The following is a 27,321-nucleotide window of genomic DNA, read 5'->3' on the forward strand; positions in this document are numbered from 1 at the left end:
GTCAAATAAATAAAATCTTAAAAAAAAAAAAAAGAGTCTGCTTTTTGGTTTGTCTCTTTTTTCTTTCTTTGTTTGTTTTGTTTCTTAAACTCCACATATGGGGGCGCCTGGATGGCACAGTGGTTGGGCGTCTGCTTTCGGCTCAGGGTGTGATCCCGGCGTTATGGGATCGAGCCCCACATCAGGCTCCTCCGCTTTGAGCCTGCTTCTTCCTCTCCCATTCCCCCTGCTTGTGTTCCCTCTCTCACTGGCTGTCTCTCTCTCTGTCAAATAAATAAATAAAATCTTAAAAAAAAATTAAAAAAAATAACTCCACATATGAGTCAAATCATATGGTATTTGTCTCTCTCTGACTTGTTTCACTTAGCATTACACTGTGTAAATCCATCCGTGCTGTTGGAAATGGCAAGATCGCATTCTTTGTTATGGCTGAATAATATTCCACTATATATATATATATATATGCATATATATATATATGTATATACACACATATGCATATTCCACCTCTTCTTTATCCATTCATCTATCAGTGGACACTTGGTCTGCCTCCATAATTTAGCTGTTGTAAATAACGTTGCTATAAACTTAGGGGTGCATGTATCCCTTTAAAATTAGTGTTTTTGTTTTCTTCAGGTAAATACCTTCCTTTCGTAGCCGATTGCTGCATCATAGAGCAGCTCTATTTTTAACTTTTTGAGGACCCTCCATACTGTTTTCCACTGTGGCTGCACCAGTTTGCATTCCCACCAAGAGTGCAAGAAGGTTCTCCTTTCTCTGCATCCTGGCCAACGTCTGTTGTTTCCTGTGTTGTTCATTTTAACCATTCTGACAGGTGTGAAGTGATATCTCATTGTGGTTTTGATTTGCATTTCCCTGATGATGAGTGACATGGAGCATCTTTCCATGTGTCTGTTGGCCATCTGGTTGCCTTCTTTGGAGAATGTCTGTTCATGTCTTCTGTCCATTTCTTAATTGGGTTATTTGGTTCTTGGGTGTTGAGTTGTATCAGGTCTTTATATATTTTGGATACTAACCTTTTATTGGATATGTCGTTTGCAAATGTCTTCTCCCATTCAGCCTTTTAGTTTTGTTGATTATTTCCTTTACTGTGCAGAAGCTTTTTACTGTGATGAAGTCCCAATAGTTTATTTTTGCTTTTGTTTCCCTTGCCTCAGGAGCCACGATGTCAGAGAAATTACTGCCTCTGCTCTCTTCTAGAATTTTTATAGTTTTAGGTCTCACATTTAGGTCTTTAATCCATTCTGAGTTTATTTTTGTGTGTTTTGTGAGAAAGCGGTCCCACTCCATTCTTTTGCACATGGCTGTTCAGTTTTCCAAGCACCATTTGTTGAAGATGCTCTCTTTCCCATTGCATATTCTTGCCTCCTTTGTTGAAGATTAATTGACCATATAATCGTGGGTTTATTTCTGGGTCTTCTGTTCCATCGACCTATGTGTCTGTTTTGGGGCCAGTACCATACTGTTTTGATGACTACAGCTTTGTGGTATATCTTGATATCTGGAATTGTGCTACCTCCTTTTGTTTTTCTTTTTCAAGATAGCTGTGGCTATTCAGGTTCTTGTGTGGTTCCATACAAATTTTAGGATTGTTTGTACTAGTTCAATGGAAAATGCTGTTGATATTTTGATAGGGATTGCATTTAAATGTGCAGATTGCTTTCGGTGGTATGGACATTTTAACAGTACTTGTTCTTCCAATCCATGAACATGGAATATCTTTCCATTTGTTTGTGTCGTCTTCAGTTTCGTTCACCAGTGTTTTACAGTTTTTGGAGTACAGGTCTTTCACCTCCTTGGTTAAGTTTATTCCTAGATATTTTATTATTTTTGGTGCAGTTGTAAATGGGATTATTTTCTTAATTTCTCTTTCTGCTGCTTCATTATTCATGAATAGAAATGCAACAGATTTCTGTACATTGATTTCATATCCTGTGACCTTACTAAATTCATTTATGAGTTCCAGTAGTTTTGGGGGAGGGTCTTTCAGGTTTCCTATATACAGTATCATGTCATCTGCAAGTAGTGAGAGTTTGACTTCTTTCTTGCCAATGCGGATGCCTCTTCTTTCTTTTTGCTGTCCGATTGCTGTGGCTCTGACTTCTAGTGCTGTGTTGAATGAAGAAGAGTGGGGAGAGTGCGCACCCTCGTCTTGCTCCTGACCTTAGGGAAAAAGCTCTCGGTTTTTCCCCATTGAGGATGGTGTTAACTGTGGGTTTTTCATATAAGGCCCCCAGATTCTTCATGTACCTAGGTCAGGATGAGGATGTTTCTGGTCAGGAATGCTGCTCCATAGACAGAGCCCTGTAGACAGGAGCTCCCAGTTTTCTTTCTGCCCTGATATTAACCCAGAACAAATCCAGATTCAGAGATGGGAGAAGCTCGGATCAGGAACCAAAGACCTTGGCAGTTTTTCTTGTCAAGCAGCTTTGCTGTCAAGTCGGTGTGTAGGCCTCAAGCATTTGGGCTCTTCTCCGGCCTTCCTGCTTTCTTCTTCTCCAAGACCTTGTTTGGCAAGCTGGAGTAGGGCCCAGAGCTTCCTTTATGGCAATCTTCTCAGGCTGCTGCGCGTAAGCCAGGCTGACACAGGCAGCTTAATTGTGGCTCAAAGGGTTTTCAATAGGGTTGACATTTATATTCAGAGACACACTAAAGTATTTTTTTAAGATTTTTTTATTTATTTGAGAGAGAGGGGGGAGGGGCAGAGGGCGAGGGAGAAGCCGGCTTCCCTCTGAGCAAGGAGCCCGATGCAGGGCTCGATCCCAAGACTCCAGGGTCATGACCTGAGCCGAAGGCAGATGCCCAACAGACTGAACCACCCAGGTGCCCCCCAAGCATTAGTAACAAATTTTACAGAGACTGATACTATGTATGCACGTCACGGGTATTATGACATAGATTCGGCCGGCCAACAATTCTCCTTATGTGCAAAGATTGTAGAATGCACATCACAGGCCTCAACGGCAGGCTGTTTCCATTCTTCTGGACCTTTTCCTCCCTATTAAGCCCTAGCACATGGAAGACATAAAAATGACAAGCCCGGTGGTAGGATTCAAACTCTGTTCCTCATATTTCAAAGGTGGCAGAGACTGTAAGCCTGAATCATAATGTCTTGGTCCAATTTTCCAAGCAATTGCCCTTCTATTATACCAGTTGTTTTTAAGGAGGGGGAGATGGATGTACGATAATGAGAATGGAATCTTAAACTGTGTCTCTTTGAAAGCCATTAAGCAGATTAAAAGAAGTGCTGTCAAATAAGACCCAATCACTCAAAATGACCGTGTTCACCACTTAAAAATCCCCGCCACTCAGTCGGCTAAGCAGCCTGCTCTTGCTTTCAGCTTGGGTTGTGGTCTCGGGTCCTGGGATCGAGCCCCATGGCGGGCTCTGCGCTCACTGGGGAGTCTGCTTCAGGACTCTCTCTCTGCCTCTGCCCCTCTGCCCTCAAATACATAAATAAATCTTAAAAAAAAAATCCCCATCAAAGCATTCCAACCACTCGTTCACACATTCCAACTGTTAGCATTTGGCGTTCCAGAGGCTGTTCTAGGCCCTGGGAAGGCAAATAAGGTCAAGATTTGAGACCAGAGGACACTGACCCAGGGTAGCACTTAAGTAACAACCGAGGGCCAAAGGCTCTGGGACTCAGGGCACAACGTGGTTGAAGTGGAAGGCAGGCAGCAGGTGGCCGGCAGGGGGAGCCAGCGAGGAAACGGAGAAGGCCCCTTCCCGGATCTGGGGCGGGGGCGGGAGCCTGATGGCGGCATTAGCATTCTGGAAAGGTCCTTCTGGCCACAGTTGAGAAGGGGCTTTTGTTACAAGTTTCTGGTGGCCAGGAATGCAACTGCATGGGGCTGAGGAGGCGTGAACGGGGCAGCACGGACAGGGCGCCGGAAGCAGTCCTCCAGCCAGCATACCAGAAGCTTCCTACACCTCCAGGCTGTTCTGCGCCCACATGCCCCAGTGTGAGAAGCTCTCTCAGAACAGCACGTCGTGGAATCTTGAAAGGGGCCAGGCCTGGAGTCGGAAAGGGCTGGGTTAGAATTCTACCAGTGCCACTTAGGAGTGATGGGACTGGGGCACATTGCGAAGGCTCACTGAGCCTCGGCTGCCTCGGGGACAGTAAGCTGCCTTCCCGGAGCTGAGGCAGAACGGCACGAGGCGGGGTGTGCTATGGGACGCCTCCTGGCCCGTGGGGAGCACTCAGTAAGGGGTACCTGCTATCATGGGGGGATCAGCCTGTGCGTGGGGCTCCAAATAAGGGGGAGGGGAGAGCCTGTGTTAGCAAGCCGAGAAGGGGGAGGATGGGGGTATCTGGGGCCTTGGGGAAATGGTTTCGGTGGCATGCAGCGCTGGTATAGACAGCTTACGGGAGCCCTAATCAAGGGAGGGAAAAGGCCGCCGGGTAGATAAGGAAAACAAGTTGCCAGAGTTCCCAGCGTGGGCTCGGTTTGGTTTTAACGAGGTGTGAGGATGTGGACAAGATAAAGAGAATGGTTGAGTTTTTTCCCTGCCCTCTTAGTTCTCATTTTGCGTTCTCTGACTCATCAGATGGAGCAAAGGAAATGCCCCCCCCCACGCCGTGTTTCATCAGTGCCACCAGTGGAGTCCCTCTCAACAGGATTCCTTCATTCTCTCCCTGATGTCTTAAAGGGAATCTCAGCCTGGCGTGGATTTGGCCCTCAGGGGACAGTTGCGATGCCTGGGGACATTTCAGGTTGTCCTGACCACAGGGGGCTGCTGGCCTCTGGTTGGTAGAAGCCAGGGATGCCATTAAACGTCCTGCAGTGCACAGGACAGCACTCCTCGCTGCCCCCGTCCCCTGGAGAATCATCGGGCCCCCAGTGTCACTGGCTTAAGGTCGAGCAACCCAGACTAAAGAAATATTTCTTGCCCGCGTTAGGGGCTGGGAGTGCGGTGGTGAGAAGACAGGGTTCGGCTTTGTAGCCCGGGGCAGGCAGTATAGACCAGCAAGCGAGTTCAGCCTGATAGGGGCCACCAGGGGGAGACAGAGGCTGCGGAAAGGGCACAGGAGAGGGACGCAGCGGCCGCCGCGGGCTGGAAAGTGCTCCGGGGAGGGCAGACAGGGAAAGGAGTGACCCTCAGCCGGGGAGAGGGCGAGCGGCCGAGGTGGGGGGAAGGTTTCCAGGAGCGGAGAGAGAGCAGGCGCGCAGTCAGGAGCCGGGGCGGGCCCGCGGGAGGCGAGAGTGGAGGCGGCGACCTGGCGAGGGACGCAGGGGCAGCGGCGGGCAGGGCTGGGACCGGAGGCTGCCTCCGGGGTGGGACCGCAAAGCACAGGAGAGGTGGCAGCCCAGCCGAGGGCGTGGCCGCAGGAACGGAGGGAAAAGAGGAGAAGGTCGCTGCAGTGCCCGGATTTGGGGCTCGTTGGGAAAGAGGGGACCAGCAAGTGTGCTGACTGGAGGTGACAGCCACGCATGGCCCTTGGGCAGCAGAGGCATTCGGTGGCGACTGAGGCTATTCGCAGCTAGACTTCCAAGATCTTGGCTGATAAACACCCCCCCCTCGAAGCCTTCTATTTCCTGATGACTGTGCACAGGCCGGAGTTCGGGGGGCCGCGAGCATACCACGCACCGTAGAGGACGGATTTATAGATTCCAGACCAAAGTGTGGGCAGGACATCCTGCTCAGTCACCGCGCCCCGGCTCTGAATGGGACCGCGGGAGCGGGAGCGGGGAAGGCCACGGCCACCCGGGTGCTCGCTGCCACACGGTTGGTGGCGCCCCGTCGCTGAGCCCCGCGAACTTGGTGGAGAGAAATCGGGAAGTGACTGTTTTTCTCCTACTACCACGTGGACAAACCTTGAAAACATGATGTAAGTGAAAGAAGGCAGATAACAAAAGACCATCCAGGATCTGACGGCATCTGCATGAAATCTCCAGAGCCTGCCTGGAGGCGGAGAGGAGGCTGGCAACTGAGGAGGCTGGCGGCTGCAGGGGCTGGGAGCGGAAGGGGAGCGACTGCTAGCAGGGACGGGGGTTCTTTTTTGTGGTGATGGAAATGTCCTAAAACCATTGTGGTGATGCTTAACCCCGTGAATATACTAAAAATCACTGACTGGAACATTTCGGATGTGTGAATTATATGGGATGTGGATAATAGCTCAATAAAATGGTTCTATTTATCTGAGAGATTCACATCACAGCGTGAATTGCTGATAAACACTCTTTGTGAACTAAGAAACAAAAGGCACTTCATTTGATGACATCTATTCTCTTTTTAAAAATTTAAAAAATAGCTTTATTTATTTGTCAGAGAGAGAGAGACAGAGAAAACACAAGCAGGGGGAGGGGCAGGCAGAGGGAGAAGCAGACTTCCCACTGAGCCACCCAGGCGCCCCAATGGTATCTATATTAAATGAACACTTAAATCTTTGGTGAAACATGAATGCGGTTTTACCTAACCTGGGGGGAGGTGACGCTTTTCAGAATCGCTGTGGAGCGTTTTCAAACCACCCATGCTCCAACTCGCCGGAGCAAAGCACCCCTCCACTGACCCTGGGTCCCTGCTGGTGAATCAATGCACTGGAGGAATTCCCTGAAAATGAGGAACCAGACTCGAAAACTCGTCATTACCACTGTTGTGTAAGATTGTTCTGGAAGGTCTAGCCAGGGTGATGTAAGTCAGAGACAGAGAAATGAGGTATGATTATCCTAGAGGGGTGCATAAATCATTGTTCGGCTACCTTAATTCCATACCTAAAAAAGCCCAAGAGAACGCCTGAAAAAGCAATTGCAAACCAGCAGAAACTTTCATTACACTGCTGGATACTAAATACACAAAAATCAACCACCTTTCTATGTACCTACAGTGGTCCTTTGGAAATTAGAATTGAAATGAAGTCCTTTCACAAAAACAACAAACTCTCAAATACCTAGCAATAAGCTTGATGTAAAAAGTGCCTGAGCCTGTCTGAAAATTCCTGAGCGTTCCCAAGAGCCAATGAGAAGACATGAGACGCGCCACGCTCCCGGAGGGGGGGATGGTATCTCCCAAAGTGGTTCAGCCTTCCTGGATGAGTGAATCGGTTGACTTCATGTGATTCTAAGCAAAAACTTATGATAAATAGTGAATGAGAAAAAATGGGTAAAAGCCATACATACGGAGATTGGTGCAATTCATTATTTGTCACGTTTATTGCAAAGAAAACCACCGTTAACAATATGGATCACTGGTTAGTGACATACTTGGCGACATAGAGAGACGCGCTCACAGATGTGGGCAATTTACTGGGAAATGCATCAAAGAATCAGACGGATTGAGGATTGATTGACGGAGACAGGGATGGGCGCGGGGACAGATCCGTGAAAAAGGAGCTCTAGTAAAATGGCAAAGGTAGACTCTAGGTGGTAATTATCCGTGCGTTAGTGGTAAAAATTTTTCAATCTTGTTGAATATTTGGAAATGCTCATAATAAAAGGTTGGGGAAAATACAGAGCAAAGAATAACAAAACCAAAAATGCATACATAGTATGAGTCCAATTTTAAAAATATGAGCTGAAAACAGATGGGAAGAAAATGGGCTAAGATATGAACTGTGGTGAAATCATACGTGGTTTTTTTTTCATACGGCATGCCTTGACCAGATTTTCTTTTTTTACAATATCCCCGGACTACTTTTAACTTAACGCAAGAGGTATTGCTGCCCACCCACTGGCCCTGTGGCCCAGCGAGAAAGGCCCACGGGGCAGCAGCATCTTCCAGGTGTGCTCCCTACCCATGGCCATGACTTTGAGCACCTCCTGAGTTCCCAGAGTCCTTTAAACACAGCTTGAGGCATCTGTCCACGTTGGCTTCTCAGGCGATGACCAAACCTACCGCTGACTCAGGTATTTTGATTTCTCAGGCCACGGCCCCGCCCCGTCTTCATCTCCGCCTGTCACGGTGCTACTGCAGCCATTCCTCCAACCATACCTTGTAGGTTCCTATAGTTTTTGTCCGTTATTTAAAATGCCTTTTCTTAAAAAAAGATTCTATTTTTAAGTAATCCCCACACCCAATGTGGGGCTTGAAACTACAACCCCGAGATCAAGAGTTGTGTGCTCTATTCACTAAGCCAGCCAGGCGCCCCTAAAATGTCTTATTTTAAATGATCTTTGTCCAGAAACTGAAAAGGAAGAATTTACAAATTATTCTTTGTGATGATGTAAAATCCCTGCATGGGAAAGGAAAGAAAGAGGGAGGGAGGCAGAGAGGGAAGGACGGAAGGAAGGAAGGAAAATAAAGAATTATAAAATGACATTAGAGAAAAATATATTTGCAACATATATGACAAACGGCTGATTTACCTAATTTATGCAGAGCTCAAAATCAAAAGTCAGTAAAAAGAAAGATGAAGAAAAGCAGATGAAAAAAACCCAATAGAAAAAAAGATGAAGTGAACCAAAGAGTACAAAGAAACCTACGTCACCATCCAACAGGAAGAAATGGTTATACCTGTACAGTTATAATAATAAAATACCTGGTCATAAAACACATGTGAACCAAAACAATAATGGAATAGAATTTCTTTTTTTTTAAGATTTTATTTATTTATTGACAGAGAGAGACACAGTGAGAGAGGGAACACAAGCAGGGGGAGTGGGAGAGGGAGACGCAGGCTTCCCGCTGAGCCAGGAGCCAGACACAGGGCTTGATCCGAGGACCCCAGGATCGTGACCCGAGCCGAAGGCAGACACTTAAGGACTGAGCCACCCAGGTGCCCCTGGAATAGAATTTCTTACCATGCAAATTGCCAGAAGTTAATTGAAGAAGTTGAGTGATACCGGGTGGTGTTAAGGATGGCCGATCGGGAAATGAGTACTCAAGCCTTATTGAAAGCCAAATGGACGCAACTTTCTGAAGACGATTGGACAATATCAATGAAATGTATAAATGCATGTAACCATCGAGCAAGACCCTGTTTGGAATTTACATTATAGAAATATTTATGTCACCAAGATTATATATATACGATATTTATTGCAACATTTTTTTTTATCGTAGCTAAAAACCAAAACGAAACAAAACCAAGAACTTGAAGCAACCAAAGTGTCTGAATGGGGATCATACTGCTAGATATTTGTAAAAATGAAGAGGCCTGATGATAGATAAACAAAGCAAGAATCAAATACCAACCTCAAGTTCAAGTTTAGCGCCCAAGGAGCAGGAAAATAGACTTTATACTGAGAGACCTACAGTGCCCTGATCTTTGTATCTCCCCCGGCTGGGGATTCAGAATCCCGAGCCAATGGTGAAGCGAGAGTCTGTGATGTTTTTCCTTTCTTTGTACTTTTCTGGGTGCTCTAAATTTCCTGTAAGGAGCATGTATCAATTTTTAATAATGAAGTTATATATAGTGTCTTTATTCCTATGTAAAGAATACTTTGGGATTTTAGAAATTACTCTACATTCAGAAGCATTTTTCATTTCTCCACAAGAGGGCGGCATAGGCATAACAAATAGCAAAAATGCTCTCAAGGTATTTGGTCTGAAATCGAACAGTGCTGTTAATTGTTGGGTTGTTCATTTTGATGCGTTCCTTGCACACAAAAAATTGTTCATTAAATTGTTTATTTGTATGATAAAACAACTATGTAGTCATTGTAATAATTGATATATAGGAGAAAACACAAGTCTATAGTCATACTCCTCAGATACAGCCAAAATTGACAGTCTAGCATTTATCTTCATGTTTACAGACGTGTGATGGAAAGAGGAAGATACAGGTTTTCAAATAAAATGTGCCCACCCATGCAATTGTTTTGTAATCTACCCTTTCATATCAAACTTCTCTTGAGAATTTCCGTTTCCCTAAAATTCTTGATTTGGTGGTTTTTAAAGGTTGCACGGTGTTCCAGCCTGTGGACTAGACACACTGTGCCTTGTTTAACTGACGTAAATTGGTCGTTTAGGCTGTTTTAACCATCTTTAAATTATTAAAGATTTCCTATATACAAAATATACATGGAAAAAGAATGGTCACCCAATTAGTCACTGCTCAAATTTGATACATGTTTTTGCCATCTTTTCTCCAGGTGTATTTTTTAAACATTTTATTTTTAAGTAATCTCTACACCCAACGTAGGGCTTGAACTCACAACCCCGAGATGCTCCACCGACTGAGCCAGCCGGGTGCTCCTGCTTCAGATATTTTTAATAAAAAAAAGTTTACAGGTAGAGTTGAAGTTCCCTCTGTCTGTTAACTTCTATCCTTCCATCCCAACAGTCACCTCTAATGTGAAATTGGTGTTTATTTTTCCTATCCTTGATCTTACACTTTAATTACAAAAGTATGTTTCATAAACAGCATAGAATTGTTCTGAGTTTTTGAATTCCACACATAAACGCAATCACAAGGGCATATCCTTTATTCACTTAACATTATGATTTCGAGGGACGTCTGGGTGGCTCAGTCGGTTAGACATCTGCCTTTGGATTAGGGCATGATCCTGGGGTCCTGGGATCGAGCCCCATATCAGGCTCCCTGTTAAGCAGGGAGTCCGCTTCCCCCTCTCCCTCTGCCTGCAACTCCCCCTGCTTGTGTTCTCTCTTTCTCTGTCAAATACACACACAAAAATTATGATTTTAAGATTTACTCATGTTGATATAGACCCAGTTAATTTTTTTTAACATTTTATTTATTATTTGACAGAGAGAGAGAGACAGCCAGCAAGAGAGGGAACACAAGCAGGGGAAGTGGGAGAGGAAGAAGCAGGCTCCCAGCGGAGGAGCCTGATGTGGGGCTCGATCCCAGAATGCTGGGTTCATGCCCTGAGCCGAAGGCAGACGCTTAACGACTAAGCCACCCAGGCGCCCCTAGACCCAGTTAATTTTAACTGCTCTGAGATATTATCATTTATAAATAGAATGCATTAACACATTCCCCTAATGATAAGCATTTAGTTGTTTCTAATACTTGTGAATCACCGCTTTTGGGATGGGGCGGGTGCCCAGGAGTTTCTCTAGGGGCCCAGAGAAGGCTTGAACGTACTGAGCTGAGGAGTTTGGCATTCCAAGAAGAAGGGCCAATTCAAAGGGGCGAGCCTCTTCAGCTCGACTAGGTCCTGCTGAATCGCACTCCCAGATGACTGCAGTTTCCAGGTCAGCCAGTCTTGAGCGAGAGTCCCATTTCTTCAGCTCCTCTGTGTGGTAGGACATGTAGCTTTGAGAATCTTCCATGTTAAGCACCTTTTTGTGGTCATCGGCCAGCAGGTTTTGTCTTTTGTGAATTTCCTATCCATAGCCTTTGCTTATTATCCACTTGGGTTGTTTGTCTTTTTCTTAACGATTTGTATATGTTTTATACATATTTCTGATTCCGACGGGGTCTCTACAAGCAGCACGTGGCAATGCGCAAACACAGTAATTTAAGGAGAGCTCAGTGAAGGGACTATTTACAAAAGCATGGACAGGTTGGGGGCAACAGACGAGGGGTAGGGCGCCACACCAGGCAGGCGACAGTGGGCATGTCACTGCCTCAGGCCTGAGGCGGCCAGGCAAACATCGGACAACAATCCTTCCCTGGATTTCTGGTGTTTCTACAGTCCAGGTCTGCCGAGCAAAGGGCACTGCAAGCTTGTTCAAGGATGATGGGATAGCAGCCAGCCTTGAGATCGGGAGATAGTGGACATAATAAAGATAGAGAAGGACATCGCCCTCCCCGGAGACATTCCAGGATCCGAAAGCCTTATCCTGCCCCCCCCCCAGACCTTTGCTTACCTTCCATGTCTTTTGGCCCCTGGGGAGTTCTGCTTGCATTCCTGACAGGGTCATCTCTCTGGAGGGGAGGATGGGAGCAGCCTGATAACAGCTCGGTTTCCTAACTCAGGATTCCTCTCTTGTGTGTGCGGGGTCCCCCACCCCCACCACGTGCACGTGCACGTCGCCCTGTGGGAATCGGGGAGCTGGTACCACTCAAGAGAGTGCTCTGGTTGCTACTTCTTGCTGGAAAAAAGTCTGTGTCTCTGACCAGGGCTCTGGTGCTTTCCGTCAAGATATGTCCATGGAAAAAAAAAAAAAAGATATGTACATGAAGCCGGGGCAGGCTGACTTGTTAGCCTGCGGGAGGATAAAATCTCAGACTTTGCGGTTTCTGACCAGACAGGAATGCGCAGAGCCTGGGAAAGGTGACTGTACTAACAGGAGCTAAGCTTTGGTGGGGGGGCACGGCCAGCTTTCTCCACAGGGCTGGAGCTAGGGCAAGAAGCTCACGCAGCCCAGGAAAGGCATCTAGCCCAGTGAATGGTTTTGAGCTTTGCAAATGTTTTCTCTTGGGCTGTGGCTGGTCTTTCCCTCCATAAGGATGGTCTATCTGCTGTTGGTGTTTTGGGGATGTGTTCAGACTTGCTTTGTACACTTTTACCAGGTCCGTATTTGTAAATGTTCCACGTGTGTATTGACTAATTGCTGTACGTCGGCTTCTGTGTATGCCCCGTTAGCTCAAGATAAACAGCAGCAGCGATAGTGACTAACCAGAGCAGGATGTATCTGCGGCTTGGTTAAAAACAGGTGGAACTACAATACTCAACAATAACCACGTGCAAGGGGGCAGGTGTTTCTGCGAGTTAGAATGTTCTGGGCTGCAAGTGTCAGAAACCATGATTCAGCTGGATCAGACAGGAGGGAAACTTAGAGCTCTTTTAGGAAGCCCAGATGCAGCTGTCTTGAAGGTTGGTTGAATCTTCAGCTTCAAGATGTCATTATGGACCTAGACTTTTCCATTTCTCTTCTCTACTGTCCTAGTTTGATCAACATGTTGGGAGCAAGACATTTGCAGTAGTTCCAGGTACTTCATCCAAACCTGACAAAGTCAAGAGGAAGAGATAAATAATAATGTCCTATGAATTTTCTTTAAAAAGAGAGGAGACTTCTCCCAGAAGCCTTCCTATCCTACGTCCCATCTCATGGCTAGAATCGGGTCACACTGGTTTTCCTGAAAACAGGACTAGGCAGAAGATGATAAGGTTACTCGTGTTGAGTTGACTCTCAGAGCAAGAGAAGGAGTTGGCTTTCCCTTCAAGAGACCTGCTGTACAGTTCGGGGCTGGATACCTGAAAAATGTTTGGATTCTCTCAGGTAGGAAGAAGAGTAGGTGGGTGCTGGGTAGGCAACCCAAAGCCTTCGCTACAGGTGACCAAACCGTCAAACTCACCAGTAAAAGCCAAGCAATCCAATTAAAAACTAGGCAAAAGACATGAAGAGCTATTTCACTGAAGAGGATATACAGATGGCAAGAGATGAAAAGGGGCTCAACAGCACTGGCCATTTGGGAAATGCAAATCAAAACCACAATGAGATACTATTGCACACCCATCAGAAAGGCTAAAATTTAAAAACAGAAACAATAGTGACAACACCAAATGCTGATGAAGATGTGGAGAAACCTGTCCATTCCTTTTTTTTTTTTTGTAAGATTTTATCTATTTGAGAGAAGAGGAGAGGGTGTGCTGGGAGAAGGGCAAAGGGAGAGGGAGAAAGGGTCTTAAGCAGACTCGGTGCTGAGTGTGGAGACCGACTCGGGGCTCCATCTCACGACTCTGACATCACGACCTGAGCTGAAACTAAGAGTCTGTCGCTTAACCGACTGTGCCACCCAGGTGCCCCAACGCTGACCATTCCTACATTAGTGGTAGGAATGTAAAATGGTACAGCCACCGGAGAAAACATTTTGACAGTTTCTTAAAAGGCTAACCATACACTCAGCCATATGAAATTCAAATTTCAGCATCAATAAAGGCAGTCTTATTGGTACGCAACCTTATCCATCCACTTCCAAATCATGCAAATAACGTCATGCGGCTGCTTACAGGCTACCAAGGCAGAGACGGGTAGTTGTGACAGACCTACGGCCCGCAGTGACTCAAAGATTCACCATCTGCCCACTTACGGAAAAGGTTTGCTGGCCCTTGGCTTAGGTAAAATCAGCCCCCGCACAAATATGTTGCAGTTAATCTGGCAACAGGACCCACCCTCCCCGAGATCCAATGAACCACGACTACATACGCCAACAGGACTGAATCCCACAAACGTGAAGTTGAGAAAAAGAAACCAGATATGAAAAAATACACATGGAACGCATCCTAGTGACAGGACATTTCAAAGCAGGCCTGACTAACCCAGGCTGGTAGGAATCAGGAGGCTGGTCACCCTGAGGGACAGTTCGGTGAGTGGAAGAGGCCAGGACAGAGCGTCTCAAGGGCCGACCCGGTGTCAGCTCAGCGGCTGAGTTCACTTCGTAAACATTCACTGAGGTTCACACTTATGACTTACACACTTACTTGTACTAAGTTATGCTTCAACAAAGACGGGCAGGAGAAGACAAGTGATGGGAGCACCGCTGCTTGGCCACGTCTGGGAACGGGTGGTGAAATGGAAGCAGGCCCAGATTTCTTCTGCACGTGCTCACGTTCTGTTTGTCGGCTGTCTTCCCTATCTCAGCTTTCGTTGTTTCCTACCTTTTTTCTGCCCTCGAGCAAGAGGAGCTCCTCTCAGCTTTGGCAGACCTATTGTGTGGGCAACAGGAAGTAGGGGGCTGGTATGCAGGTCTGAGCATTTGTCACAGATATTCATCACCAGGTGACAAATCACCACCAAAATGAATGGCTTCAAAGACAATATTTTATGGTGTGTTCATAATTCTGTGGGTCAGGCAGGGCTCAGCTCTGCTCCATGTGGCTTCAGCTGCATTCACGCTGGCTGAAACGGAAGGTTCGAGAAGCCTTCAACTTAGACAGTTGGCTCCTCAGTGTTCCTTGCCACATAGCCATCTTGGGCGACCTTGTAGCATAGCGGTCTCAGAGTAATCAGACTCCTTACATGGTGCCTGGTTTCCAAGAACCAGACAGTAGAAGGGTCCCTGCTCTTAAGCCTGGGAAAGGAAGGCCTAGCCTGTCACTCCCAACCAGTTATACTGGTCAAAGTAAGAGGCTAAACAGACTCCCTCCTCCTGACATAAGGAACAGAAATGCATGTGTGACCTTCTTTAATCCTCCCAGAACTTTATCTAGGGTGCTAGGACTGGGCTTGGCTGGAGCTCAGCGCACTTCCTGGAGCCCTAGGGCTCCACTGATTACAGCAGAAACCTCCAGCCACTGGCCATCTCGCTGGAGCCTCCTGGGGAAACATCATGTTCCAACCACCCAAGCGCCATTTGCATTAACTCAATAACAAATATACACACAACTGAATGACTGATAGAGGAAATTTGCCAAAAATTTAAGTTTTCGGGGCGCCTGGGGCATAGCGGTTAAGCGTCTGCCTTCGGCTCAGGGCGTGATCCCGGCGTTCAGGGATCGAGCCCCACATCAGGCTCCTCCGCTATGAGCCTGCTTCTTCCTCTCCCACTCCCCCTGCTTGTGTTCCCTCCTGGCTGTCTCTGTCTCTGTCGAATAAATAAATAAAATCTTTAAAAAAAAATTTAAGTTTTCATTTAAAACAAATGCTACTGGGTGATGGACATCAAGGAGGGGGCGTGATGGAATGAGCGCTGAGTGTTACATAAGACTGACGAGTCACTGACCTCCACCTCTGAAANAAACAAATGCTACTGGGTGATGGACATCGAGGAGGGGGCGTGATGGAATGAGCGCTGAGTGTTACATAAGACTGACGAGTCACTGACCTCCACCTCTGAAACCAATAATACTCCATATGTGAATTAATTGAATTTAAATTAAAAAAATAAAGATGTCAAAAAAAAAAGAGTGGAAAAAGAAAAGTAACTAGAACAAACGCTACCGTGGACTCTGTTGAGCAGAAACTCCAGCCGCACAGCGTCACGGCAACCGCTGCTCGTGTTGCTCGGATTCTTCTCCACGCCGAGGCTTCCTAAACGGCCGCGTGCATGGCGCCGCGGGCCCATCCGGATTCCGCAGGCCTGGAGCGAGGTGTGATGGTGCTGCCCGGTGGACCACAGGGTAGGACTCTCAGTGTGCTTGGGCACAATCAGGCCACAGTGGAATTCAAACAGTCAGAGGTCAGGAACTTCCGAAGCGCACAGTGGCCTGAAACAGGGTTATTTGGACCCTCCATCAACACTCCCTAGTTCAAGTAGCTGGCTAGGGGTGAAACAATGTATTCAGATGACAGCCAGTCTCTCTCTTTTTCCCACACACACACACACACACACCCCTATAGTGGACGAGAACATGACAAGGGCAGAGTATTAGATTCAGATTATGAGCAGAACAGAACACAAGCACCTCGGGAAGAATGCAAGCTGACCCCTATCCGACCTTATCAGCTCTAAGCAGGATCTGGAGGGCTGAGTAAGGTTACTGAGTGTGGGTGGAATGTATTTGGTAAACAGTATTGGTGCTTGCTCATACGATTGCCATAGGCTTGCAAAGACGGACATGTGCTTTTTTAAATGAAAGCCCAGTAATTTGTAATTTGTACATTGTACAGCTCTTCGGAAGAGGTGATTAGAGCCCCCCAAAGTGGTGTGTGTGTGCGTGTGTGCAAAAGAGATGTATTCATTTTTACAGACTTGATAGTCAATTTATTTAAGTTACAGGTTCAAATGCCTTGTTTACCTTAACCTTTTAAGTTTAGCCTAGAAATCTTATTATTCTTTTTCTTAATTCATTTTTAATTCTGGCAAATAGTAACGACCACTTTTAAGGGGCCTCTGGAGAATACTTGATCCTACTTGCAAGCTTAGTTCATTAAATACTGTCCCGAATTTGCAAGCACATTTAAAACAGTGCAGGGTGCCCAGCTGGCTCCGTTGGTGGGGTGTGCGACTCTTGATCTCGGGGTTATGAGTTTGAGCCCCACGTTGGGCGTAGAGATGACTTAAAAATAAATTCTTAGAAAAACAAAACCCAAAAAAGGCCCCGAACACCCCACACAACTTAGTGTACTGCAGTCAGTTTCCTTTTTAATCACTTCAAGTGTCTCAATTAACAAATACATTTCCAAGTATGCAAATAACTTTTAAGTCTAATGAATTAAACATATAGTGAAGCTTAGGTTTTCTTTTCTTTCTTTCTTTTTTCCTTTTAAGATTTTATTTATCTGTTAGAGAGAGAGCACAAATGGGAGGAGGGGCAGGTAGAGGGAGAAGCAGGCTCCCCACTGAACAAGTAGCCCGATGTGGGACTCCATTCCAGGACCCTGGGATCATGACCTGAGCCGAAGGCAGATGCCCAAAGGACTGAGCCACCCAGGCGCCCCAGAGAAAAGGAACATCCCACCCATGGTTCCACGGGGGCTCGAACACAGGACCTTCTGCGTGTAAAGCAGTCGTGATAACCACTACACTATGGAACCTTCATTGTTCTTTTTTAAGTTTTCTTAAAAATGTTCCAAAACTGAAAAAGAAATGTTCCAATACTATAGATAAAATTAGTTGTCAACGAAAATTACAAATTTAGATAAATTACCTAATTATGCATTTTACAGTGATTTCCAAAGCTCAGAAAATCTTTGAAACTTTATGAATGCATGAGATATCAGATACGCACAGATTCCTTCTTCACCCCAAATATGAATCCCATAGTTTCGATTCTCTTAAACTTCTGTACTTTTCCTAAACTCGATCTCAGAGGTTCATTCCCATTACAGACGATAGTTACCATCCCATGACTGAGCCCGCGTACACATTCAAGATTTGGGCTGGCCCCTGGCTAGATTCCTGTCCGTGACCCTAATGGGACACTTGAAGTCTATTAATGATTGCTATGTCCTCCATGCTGTATTTCATGGGAGGTCTCAAGACCCTGACCCTTAGGGTTTTTTCTTTTTTTTAAGACCTTATTTTTAAGTAACCTGTACGCCCCACGGGGGCCTTGAACTCATGACCCCGAGATCAAGAGTCACACGCTCCACCAACTGAGCCAGCCGGGCGCCCCCCTGTCCTTTCGTTTTCAGCTCCAGCTCTTGACTGGATTTTGCCTTTACGTGGTTCTCACCCTGTGTACTTTTCTCTCTAGCTCCAAAGACCTTTGCACTTGAGGAATCCTAAGATGTGTAAATACCCTTTTATCTGCTAATAAGACCTTGGGAATCCATGGAATCTTTCTAAAGGCTTTGATCAGACTGGGTTTGGATTTTAGGGCTGGATTGCTTAATGGGTGGTGGTGTTATCTTCCCTAGAGGCACATCAAATCTGGGCGCCTCTCTTTTTGTGATTTCAGCAGGAACGCATACTTTTTTTGTTATTCCAAATTACATTCAATTTTTAGTATCTCACAAGGTCCTGTCTGAGCTGCGGGTCGCCAAATCTGAGGTCATCTTACCGACAAGGTGTGATGTGGATAATGAGCAGGCTAAATATTCATTCAACAAATATTTATCCATCACCTGCTCTTTGTAGGTCTACAGTAGAGAACATAAGATGCCCTTTTCCTTCTGTTTCTTCTTGCCCAGAACTTCTCAACCTCAGTACTACAGTCTGTGGCCTCTGCTCACTGGATTCCAGCAGCTCCCGGTTTTGAACGAAAAAATGTTATGTCTCGGTCAATGTGAAATACCTGGTCTGGATCACATCTGTGGTGGGCAGAAGAATGGCCCCCCAAAGATGTCCAGACACATCCGAATCCCCCAAATCTATGTTTTTTACATGGCATGTGGGACTTTGCAGATGTGGTTAAATTCAAGATCTCTAGATGGGACGATGATTCTGCATTATCCACGTGAACCCGCTGGAATCACATGGGTCTGCGCAGGAAGGAAGCAGGAGGTCAGTGTCAGGGAAGGAAGGGTGAGACGCAAGTTGAGGGTGGGAGAGGGACCCAGTTGCTGGAAGGGGCCATGAGTCAAGGAATACAGGCAGCCTCTAGATGCTGGAAAGGGTAAGGAAACAGAGCCTCCCCAGGAGCCCCCAGAAGGAACAAAGCCTGGCCGACACCTTAATTTTAGCACAAGAGATTCATTTGGGACTTCTGACCTCCAGAACTGTAAGATAATAAATGCCCTTTCGAGTCACTGTGCTTTCAGTGATTTCTTACAGCAGCTAGAGAAAATGAGTCCAGTATCCAAAATTCAGATTCTATCGGCTCAGCTGTTTTTATGAAGCTCCGATGGAATTAATTAAAACATTTTTTTGTTATGATGGAAATTTTAAGCATATATACGTGACAGAGAGCAGCATAATGAACCCCCTTGACCCATCACCAGCTTCAGCAATTATCAACTCACAATGACCTTGTTTCAAATCCACTCACTCCTGTTCTCCATCACCTGTATTATGTTTAAGCAAATCCTAGATATATCACATTTCCCATAATTATTTCCAAATGCATTTCTAAAATGTATGGACTATTTAAAGTTTTTCTTTTTTTTTTTAAGATTTTATTTATTTATTTGACAGAGAGAGAGAGAGCAAGCGCCCACAAGCAGGGAGAGCAGCAGGCAGAGGGAGAAGCAGGATCCCTGCTGAGCAGGGAGCCCGATGTGGGACTCGATCCCAGGGTCCTGGGATCGTGACCTGAGCTGAAGGCAGACGCCCAACCAACTGAGCCACCCGGGCACCCCAACGTATGGACTATTTAAAAAAAATAACTGAAATATCATTATTCAACCTAAATTAAAAAAAAAAGAATTCCTTAAGACCATCAACTCTCAAGGAGTATTCCCATTTCCAGTTGCCTCAAATATCACAGATGTTTTTTCCAGATGGTTCATTCATTTATCTTTTAAAGATTTTATTTATTTATTTGAGAGAGAGAGCCGGAGAGAGAGCACGAGTGGAAGGGAGGGGCAGAAGCAGAAACACACTCCCCACTGAGCAGGAAGCCTGACGCAGGGCTCGATTCCAGGACTCTGGGATCATAACCGGCAGAGCCACCCAGGTGCCCCTCCGGTTGGTTTGTTAATTGGAATTCAAATACAGCCCACACCATGCTACCGGTTGCTATGTCTCTGTAGTCTCTTTTTCATCCACAGGCTCCCTTTCCATCTCTTTGTCCCCCTAGAAGTGTGTTTCTCTAAGAAACAAGGTCATTGGTTGGGTAGAGTTTCCCCAGCTGGGATTTTGTTGATAGCATCCCCAAGATGTTAATATGGCCTTGTGATGTCTGTATTTCCTGGAAGCTGGTAATCAGATCCACAGGTTGTGATCCAATTCAGGTTTGAATTTTGGCAAGACCGAGTCATAGGTGGTGTGTTCTTCCATGGAAGTGTGTCAGTGCTGGATGGCTATCTTTTTGTGATCTTAGCAGCCATTGAAGCTCAAGCCAGGATCCAGTCCATCCATGGGGGTGGGTGGGGGCTTCATTCAAATTCTGATTCCATCACTGCTCCTTGAGGACTAGCCGAATGTTTTCATGAAGAGACGCTTCTCTTATCTACAGGGTGGACACCCAGTGGTTCAAGACACTTGTTAACTTTGGGCAGCACACGGCAAATACGGACATTTCCGGCTTGCTTCTGGTCTGCACGGCATGCTGGCCATTTCTGTTTAGGGAACGGGGTCTTGGAGTCAAGTGTCACAGACCTGGGGCTCCTGGGTTTGGTGGGATTTCTGGGTGCTGTCAAGGTGGGTTTCTGTTTTCTGGGACTTCCTGGCATTGGTTGGGACTCTGAGGACAGAGTTCTATAGATTCCTGTCCCCACTGCCCACCCCAAGGCAATAGCAGGAGCCTGGGGACAGATGTGCAGGCCTATGAGTTTCCTGGGGCCGCAGTAACAAAGTAAGAGACCGGGTGGATTAAAACAACCGAAATTTCTTCTCTCACTGTTCTGGAGGCTAGAAGTCTGAAATCAAGGTCCTGGCAGGGCTGCGCTGTCTCCCTCCAAAGACTCTGGGGAGCATCCGTTCTGAGTCTTTCTCCCAGCTTCTGGTGCTGCGGGCATCACTCCAATCTCTGCCGCCCTCATCACATGACCTTCTCCCTGTGTGTCTGTGTCTCTCCTCTTCTAAGGACACCAGTTATATTGGTTTAAGGGTTCACTCTACATGGGTTTGAATTCATCTTAATTTAACTAATTACATCTGACCCTATTTCCAAATAAGGGCATGTTCACAGGTACCACGCATAGGACTTCAACATATCTGGGGACATACTTCAACCCCCAACACCCGGGAACCCAGGGCATAGGAGTAGTGGATGTTTTTCCTGCCAGCAATGTCGTGCTGACCTCGGGGAGGTAGTTGGCCTGACAAAGAAGCCTTGGAAACAAGTGGTTTGATTTGCAGGGGCAGGGTCTTTTCCCCCAAACAATCTTCTGTGCTATCACTGAAAATTGCAGAGAAGGCGGAGGGAGAAGCAGGCTCCCCGCTGAGCAAGGAGCCCGATGACGTGGGTCTCGATCTCAGGACTCCAGGATCACGACCTGAGCCGAAGGCAGACGCTTCACCGACTGAGCCACCCAGGCGCCCTGGGCTCGGCACCTCTAAAATGATAAATAAATCCTTATTGATTATGAAGTTAAGGAAAACATTACCCAGATGGCTCTTGGAATCGATATTGTGAAATCCCCCCCAAACCATCCCCTTTTGTGTGTGTCATCCAGCCCCTCTGCGCCCTGATGGGTCTGGGCACGGTGGCTCGGTGAGCTCCCCCACCCTGCGGACGCTGCTGGTTCGAACCACTCTGTGAGCAGAAAGAGTTGTGGAAACACTGAGCAACTGGTTATAAAGTCGAAAGATATGATTTCTTATTTATATGTTGACCTGACTGGACCATGTGGTGCCCAGATATTTGGTCTGTGTCTGTGAAGTTGCTTCTGGACGAGGCGAATGTTTGAATCAATAGACTGAGGAAAGCAGATGCGGGTGGGTCTCATCCAATTCGTCGAGGGCTGAATAATACAGAAAGAATGACTCTCTATGAGTAAGGGGGAAGTCCTCCTGCCTGACCATTGGGCTGGGACATCACTTTTCCTGCCTTTGGACTTGAACTGAAACATCAGCTCTTCTTGAGGCTCGAGCCTGCTGGCCTTGGACTGGGTTCACCGTTGGCTCTCCCCGGTCTCCATGTCGCTGACTGCAGGTCTTGGGACGTGTCAGCCTCCACAATCCCGTCAGCAAATTCCTTAGAATGAATCTTTTTATCTATCTCTCTATCTGCCTATCTATCATCTCCTATTGGTTCTGTTTCTCTGGAAAACCCCGAGTAACACGGAGGTCAGATGGGAACGCCAAGCTTCTGTCTCAGGGCTGATGCCTTATAGCAGTGGCCAGATCACATTGGACTAGTTACTTACATTCCCTGAGCCTTGGTTTCCCCACCAGAAAGCCTAGGCAGTACGAATGTCATCCTGCATCATACCTGTGCTGGGGGGGGGCTCTCGGCTTCCGCACTAGTGACACGTGGGGGTGAGCACTGTCTGTGGGGGGCCGTCCTGTGCATGGCGCGAGGCTGAGCAGCCTCCCTGGCTTCTACTCACCGGTTGAAGTCCAACCTCCTTCCAAAACTGTCTCGGGACACTGCCACGTGTCCCCTGGGGGCCACAATCGCCCCTGGCTGAGAATCACTGATATGTAACGACCATCTTGTAGATTTGCTGGGTTGTCGCTCCAGGATCTAGTGAGGTTAACTGTGTTCCAAAGCTGTTCCATTCATGCTACAGAAGAGACTAAATTGTACCCCCAGTGTTGTCAGATGGGAAAAAAAAGTGGTTCATGACCCAGAGGCTGCTCCTTACTGTGTCGCCTAAATCCTCCTTCTTGTTTCTGTAAGCGGGAGACTTCCAAGCTGCTCGGCTTGGCTCATAAGGCAGAGGGCTGCAGTTTAAGAATCTGTTTTTCCAAATACACAGGGGACCAGAGTCATAATCCTGACCCAGAGAGCCCAGCCAGGAGGAAGCGTCTTGTAGTATGCTGGCTCATGGCAGCTGTGTCTTCCTAAAATTATGGTTTGCCTGGGATACATTTTCAGCTTACTCGTTAGCATTTTGTTGAACATAACCTACGGGTTGGGAAGGAAAAGCGGTAAAAATGTAGCCTTGGGAGGGGAGACTTGGAGAGGAAGGAAGTGGGTGGTTCTGAGTGTTCTAAGTTTGGGAGAGAAATTGGTCTAACATTTTTTTTAATCTGAATTTTAATTACTCAGGTACAAGTGGAGTGTGCCTGCAGCATGACAGCCGGGACCCGTTCTAAGAAGACTGCTTTGTGCTGGGAAGCCGACACACAGCAGAATAACGCACTAAAACGGACCGAACGCAGACTGCCCGGCTTATCCACACAGCTGACTTTTCCAGAATACCCGACGTGCAGTCTTTGGAGTGGAAGGTCAGGAAAGGAGAAACAGCGGAATCTCCAAACTGGCTGTATCTACACATTTGAGAAAAGCGCTGTCAGGTTCTCCATCCACACTCAAAATCTAAACAACAGCCTTTCTGATCACAGTCAAGTAAGTGTCTAAAGTTAAAGCCGTAAAGCCACAAAATAAAACACCAGGGAATAAACCCCACCCTGTCCCCGTTCCAGTCTCCGAGCCTGCGGAGGGGTCCCAGGTTAGGGATTTTGGCATTTATCTCTTCCTTTGCAGTCCCTAAACCAGCGAGACAGGAATTAGCGGGAACCCCATCTAATCTCCTCGACAGCCTGTGGATTTGCATTATTTAAATATATGGGAAGTGCCCATAATTGAGTAATTATTCTAGCATTTAAAGAATGCCAAACAATGAGCCATTTCTTCTTCAGACCCAATCCGGCCCACTTCCGGTTTCCTCTCAGCTCGATGTGCAGAATTAGCCCGTGTGTCATTTCCTAGAACACTTGATTGTTTACACAAGTAAGCAAGACTCCTTTGGCAGTATTTATTTCTCTCATTTTAGATACGACGATTGTGGCCTTCATGGTACTCCCTTTTCTAGAAGCTTCTCAAGCATCGAACGTGTCTAGATGCAAATTTGTACCTTGTATTTGAAAATAAAATAAAATAAGATAAAGACTCTCCTTCGGGAAGAGGAGTGGGGACAGAGGCGGAATCTAATTGAAAGTAAAAATCTTCAAACTCTGTGTTTGCTCGTCTGGCATGCAAAGAGCGTGCTGCTTTTATTCCTTAAAGAGCATTTGAAGGAAAATCTTCCGCAAGCTGTACTTGAGTGCATTTTAACCACTGCAGAAAAGGGATTTCCCAGAAGGTCGGAGCAGCAAACAATCATCTGCACCTCAATTACCCAGAGCCTAAGTGGATTTTTCCTGAGCTGTTTTTCCATCAGAAATCTTGGTGAGAGGATAGGTCACGGCAATGTTTGTACTTTTGTTGTTGGCGAGGCTGCGGTTTTAATATAGAGGCAATAAAGAATGCGTGATTGTGCATTCAGCTCAGACCAAAGACTTCTTCCCCTCCAGTGTCTTGGCGTGTGCCTCTGTCTTTAGTCCCGCATGGAAAGCCCCGCTGGACCGTAAGAAAGACGGGCCTTCTTCTCCCTGACAATTTGCACACGCGGACCATTCTTCCCAATGGCTGGCGGTGCTGGGGAGTCAGGACTCCTTTCTTCCGGCGCCACCCGCGCCTTCGGCCCAGCTGCCTGCACAGGTCTGCAGGGACCAGCAGCGGCTGCCCAGGGCAAACCTTACAAGTCAACAAGGACTAACCGTGCTGTCAACAGGCCTTGGGCACCCCAAGTTCTGGCCTTTTCCTTTAGTTAGCTCACTCGGGGAAGATAAATGCAACAGGCCTGCTGCACTTCTCCGAGTCAGAGAGCTCCAGGGGCCACGTGGGCATGTGGATAAAGCTTTTCCAGCGGGGGTCTCCCATCCGTCTTCACTGGCACGCTGTGTCCCCCCTTTTTCTGAATTCTCCTCTAGTGACGTGCACATGAAATAAGGACTATCCGTAGATGTTGTCATGATGGTCAGATGGTTTATATTTGCTAAGTGCTTGGAAGAGAGCAAGCGGAGAGGACTCTCTCAGGCCAGGCTCCCTACAAGTGGCGCCTGAGATGACCGTTCTCATGTGAGTGACTGACTGGGGAGGGGGGTGCTGGCTGAAGGGGGTTGGGAGGCAGGCGAGGGCGGGGGACAGCTAGCAAAGCCATGGCAACCCATGGGGAACTCTGGTGTGTGGCAGCCAGGAGTTTGTCCCATGAAGGCAAGAGGCAGGGCCGTCTTGCTGCAGAATCAGTCCCTGGGGGGTGGGCAGAACCTCTCAGACGTCCGTCAGCCAAGGGTGACCCTCCCAGAACGGTCTGTGCCCCAACCAAGGAGGTCTGGGTGGGATGCCGCATTTGCTGTGAAAATCAAACATCTGGTGCCAGCAGCTCATGTGCCAAGGGAACAGGGCTCAGAACTTGGGAACCTGAAGGCCTGAGCCTCAGCTTCCGCATGGGAGCCGCCTTCCTTTGAGTCTCACGGGGCCTCCCTGCATCCTCGATTTGGGCTTGGAACCTGGGCTTCATCTGTAGACAAATCAGTCGTAAGTGCCTTGTGGTGTGGGAGGTGCACAGACTCTCTTGTTCTCTGCAGCATGCCAACACCCAGCCCGGTGCTTGTGCACAGTAGGTGTGCAGCTCAGTCCCACCCGGTGTGCAACACCTCCCATCCTTGGGGAAAGGCCAGTCCACTCTTGCCTCTCAGCTCCTAACTGGATGGGTCTCCCCCCATCCCCCTTACTCTTTACGTGATACTTTCTCTTCTTGCCTTTGATGTGTGGGTGTTCTCCTCTCTCTGTAGAGGCTGGCTTCACTCTAACACACCCCGGTCCCATTCAGGGCAGATTTGAGCGACAGTACCCAGATTTGTGAAATTCTGAAAGGACATGATGCCTGGGAGAGTGGAACACAGCTTCAGCCTGGCCACGCTGGGTGGCAAAGTGACTGCAGGGTGGGTGGGAAGAGAGAGAAAAGGCAGTAGCAGCTTGCTTGGCAATAACTCATGCTGCTCAGAAGGGAAGAGATCAGAGCAGGGAGACTTGCCCTTGGGCATCCCCTGCAGTGTGCAAGATCAGGAAGTATTCACTTTTTTGTTACTCTCCCTACCTTTTCCTGGGACATTTCATAATCATCCATGTTTCACTAAAAGGACTCTAGTGGTGGGATTTCTGGCATATTAAGTTTTGGGTGGGGGCAGATACTTGGGGAGCAAGGAAGTTTCTGTGTTGTGGTGGGAGGAGGGGAGAAAAGAGCTATGTCCCAGTACGCAGTCTCCATGCCTCCACGGTCTTTAAAAACATTTCCCCCTTATAAAAGTAATGTTACCATTTTACAGACAACTTGGAGGGTAAATAATTTTTAAAAAACCATCTCACGAAGGAATGCAAATTACTGTGAGTGTTCTGAAAAGTTTTCCTTCAGTCTCTTCTATGTATCTAGACTTGGACCACTGTTTGACTTTTTACTAGCTGTTTTTATACCACCATAACACTGTTTTAAAACCTGCCTGATACTTTTCTGCATTTCCTGGCATTAAGTCTTGTGGCCAGGGAACTGGGGTACTAAGTAGCTGGGACACTTGGAGCAAGAGAGAAACTAAAGTTGGACTTCAATTTCCCCAGCTTGAGATGCGAGTGGAACATAAATTACCATCGAGGTTTCGGAATTGACCTGGCTTCCTCCCCAGCAGTGATTTACTTGGGTCTCTGCTCAAACTATCAGAACCTCCAGTCTGGAAGGTGGAAGAGCTCAAGGCAGGTCAGGGGGCCTGGCCCAGAGCGGGGACTCCGGATCAGCCCTTCTGGGGCTCTCCTGGCAGGGATGCATAAGTGGCCACCTGCCGGGCTCCCCGCTTCCAGGTGTGTCCTCCCAGCTCCACCCAACTCCACCCAAGATGACTGGCCACCGGTACCTCGTCCAGCTACCCGAGCTCCTTCGGCCTCCCCTCCGGGGCTTTACCCCACTTCGCGGGACCATCTTGGGTATTCCGGAGACCCAAGGCACATGTTCCCCCCCCAAGTGAGTAGAAGGGAGGCCCCCAGACCTCCAAGGCCTGGGAACGCGTAAAATGAGGTGACCGCCCTCTCCCCCGGGAATTGTTTGGGTCCCAGGAGTCAGCCCCAGGCGGGCCGCGTCTGCAGCTCGGGTGGGGTGCCGTCCTCCCGGCCCTCCTTCCTCTCCGTGGTGGCCCGGGGGCGGACGGACGCGGCGGCGCCCATCCTGGCCCCCGCGCGGTTTCCCGGCGAGGCCGGAGGAGGGAGGTGATGGAATGGGAAGAGGGAGGAGCGCGCGGGGCGGGAGGGGAAGGAGAAGGAGAAGGAGGAGCAGCGGCTGGGAGCGGGGGTGGGGGGAGCCTCGGGCTGGGGAGCCGGAGGAGCAGCAGCAGGAGGAGGTGGGGGCTCGGGGGTAGAGGAGCGGGTAGCGGAGGAGCCCCGGGGGAGCTTGGAGGCGGAGCAGCGGAGGGAGACTGCAAGGCTAGCAGCAAAGACTGGAGGTACAGCCGAGGGGGACCGAGCGGAGGGGGCGGAGCAGCGG

General features: G+C 47.7%; 1 protein-coding gene and 1 non-coding gene across 2 annotated transcripts in view; one reads left to right on the forward strand and one right to left on the reverse strand.

Annotated features, from left to right (window-relative positions):
- The window catches only part of SHROOM2 (shroom family member 2), a 152,929-nt gene that overhangs the window by 125,139 nt on the left and 469 nt on the right, over nt 1-27,321 (forward strand). Inside the window, exon 10 of the mRNA XM_034649886.1 lies at nt 26,606-26,768. Coding sequence (XP_034505777.1) covers nt 26,606-26,768 — 163 coding nt within the window. The remainder of the gene's footprint in view (nt 1-26,605; nt 26,769-27,321) is intronic.
- On the reverse strand, nt 17,220-17,292 carry TRNAV-UAC. The gene has a single exon. It is a non-coding gene; the product is annotated as a tRNA-Val (tRNA).

This window comes from Ailuropoda melanoleuca, chromosome X (genome assembly GCF_002007445.2).
Source record: "Ailuropoda melanoleuca isolate Jingjing chromosome X, ASM200744v2, whole genome shotgun sequence".
Classification (NCBI taxonomy): Eukaryota; Metazoa; Chordata; class Mammalia; order Carnivora; family Ursidae; genus Ailuropoda; species Ailuropoda melanoleuca.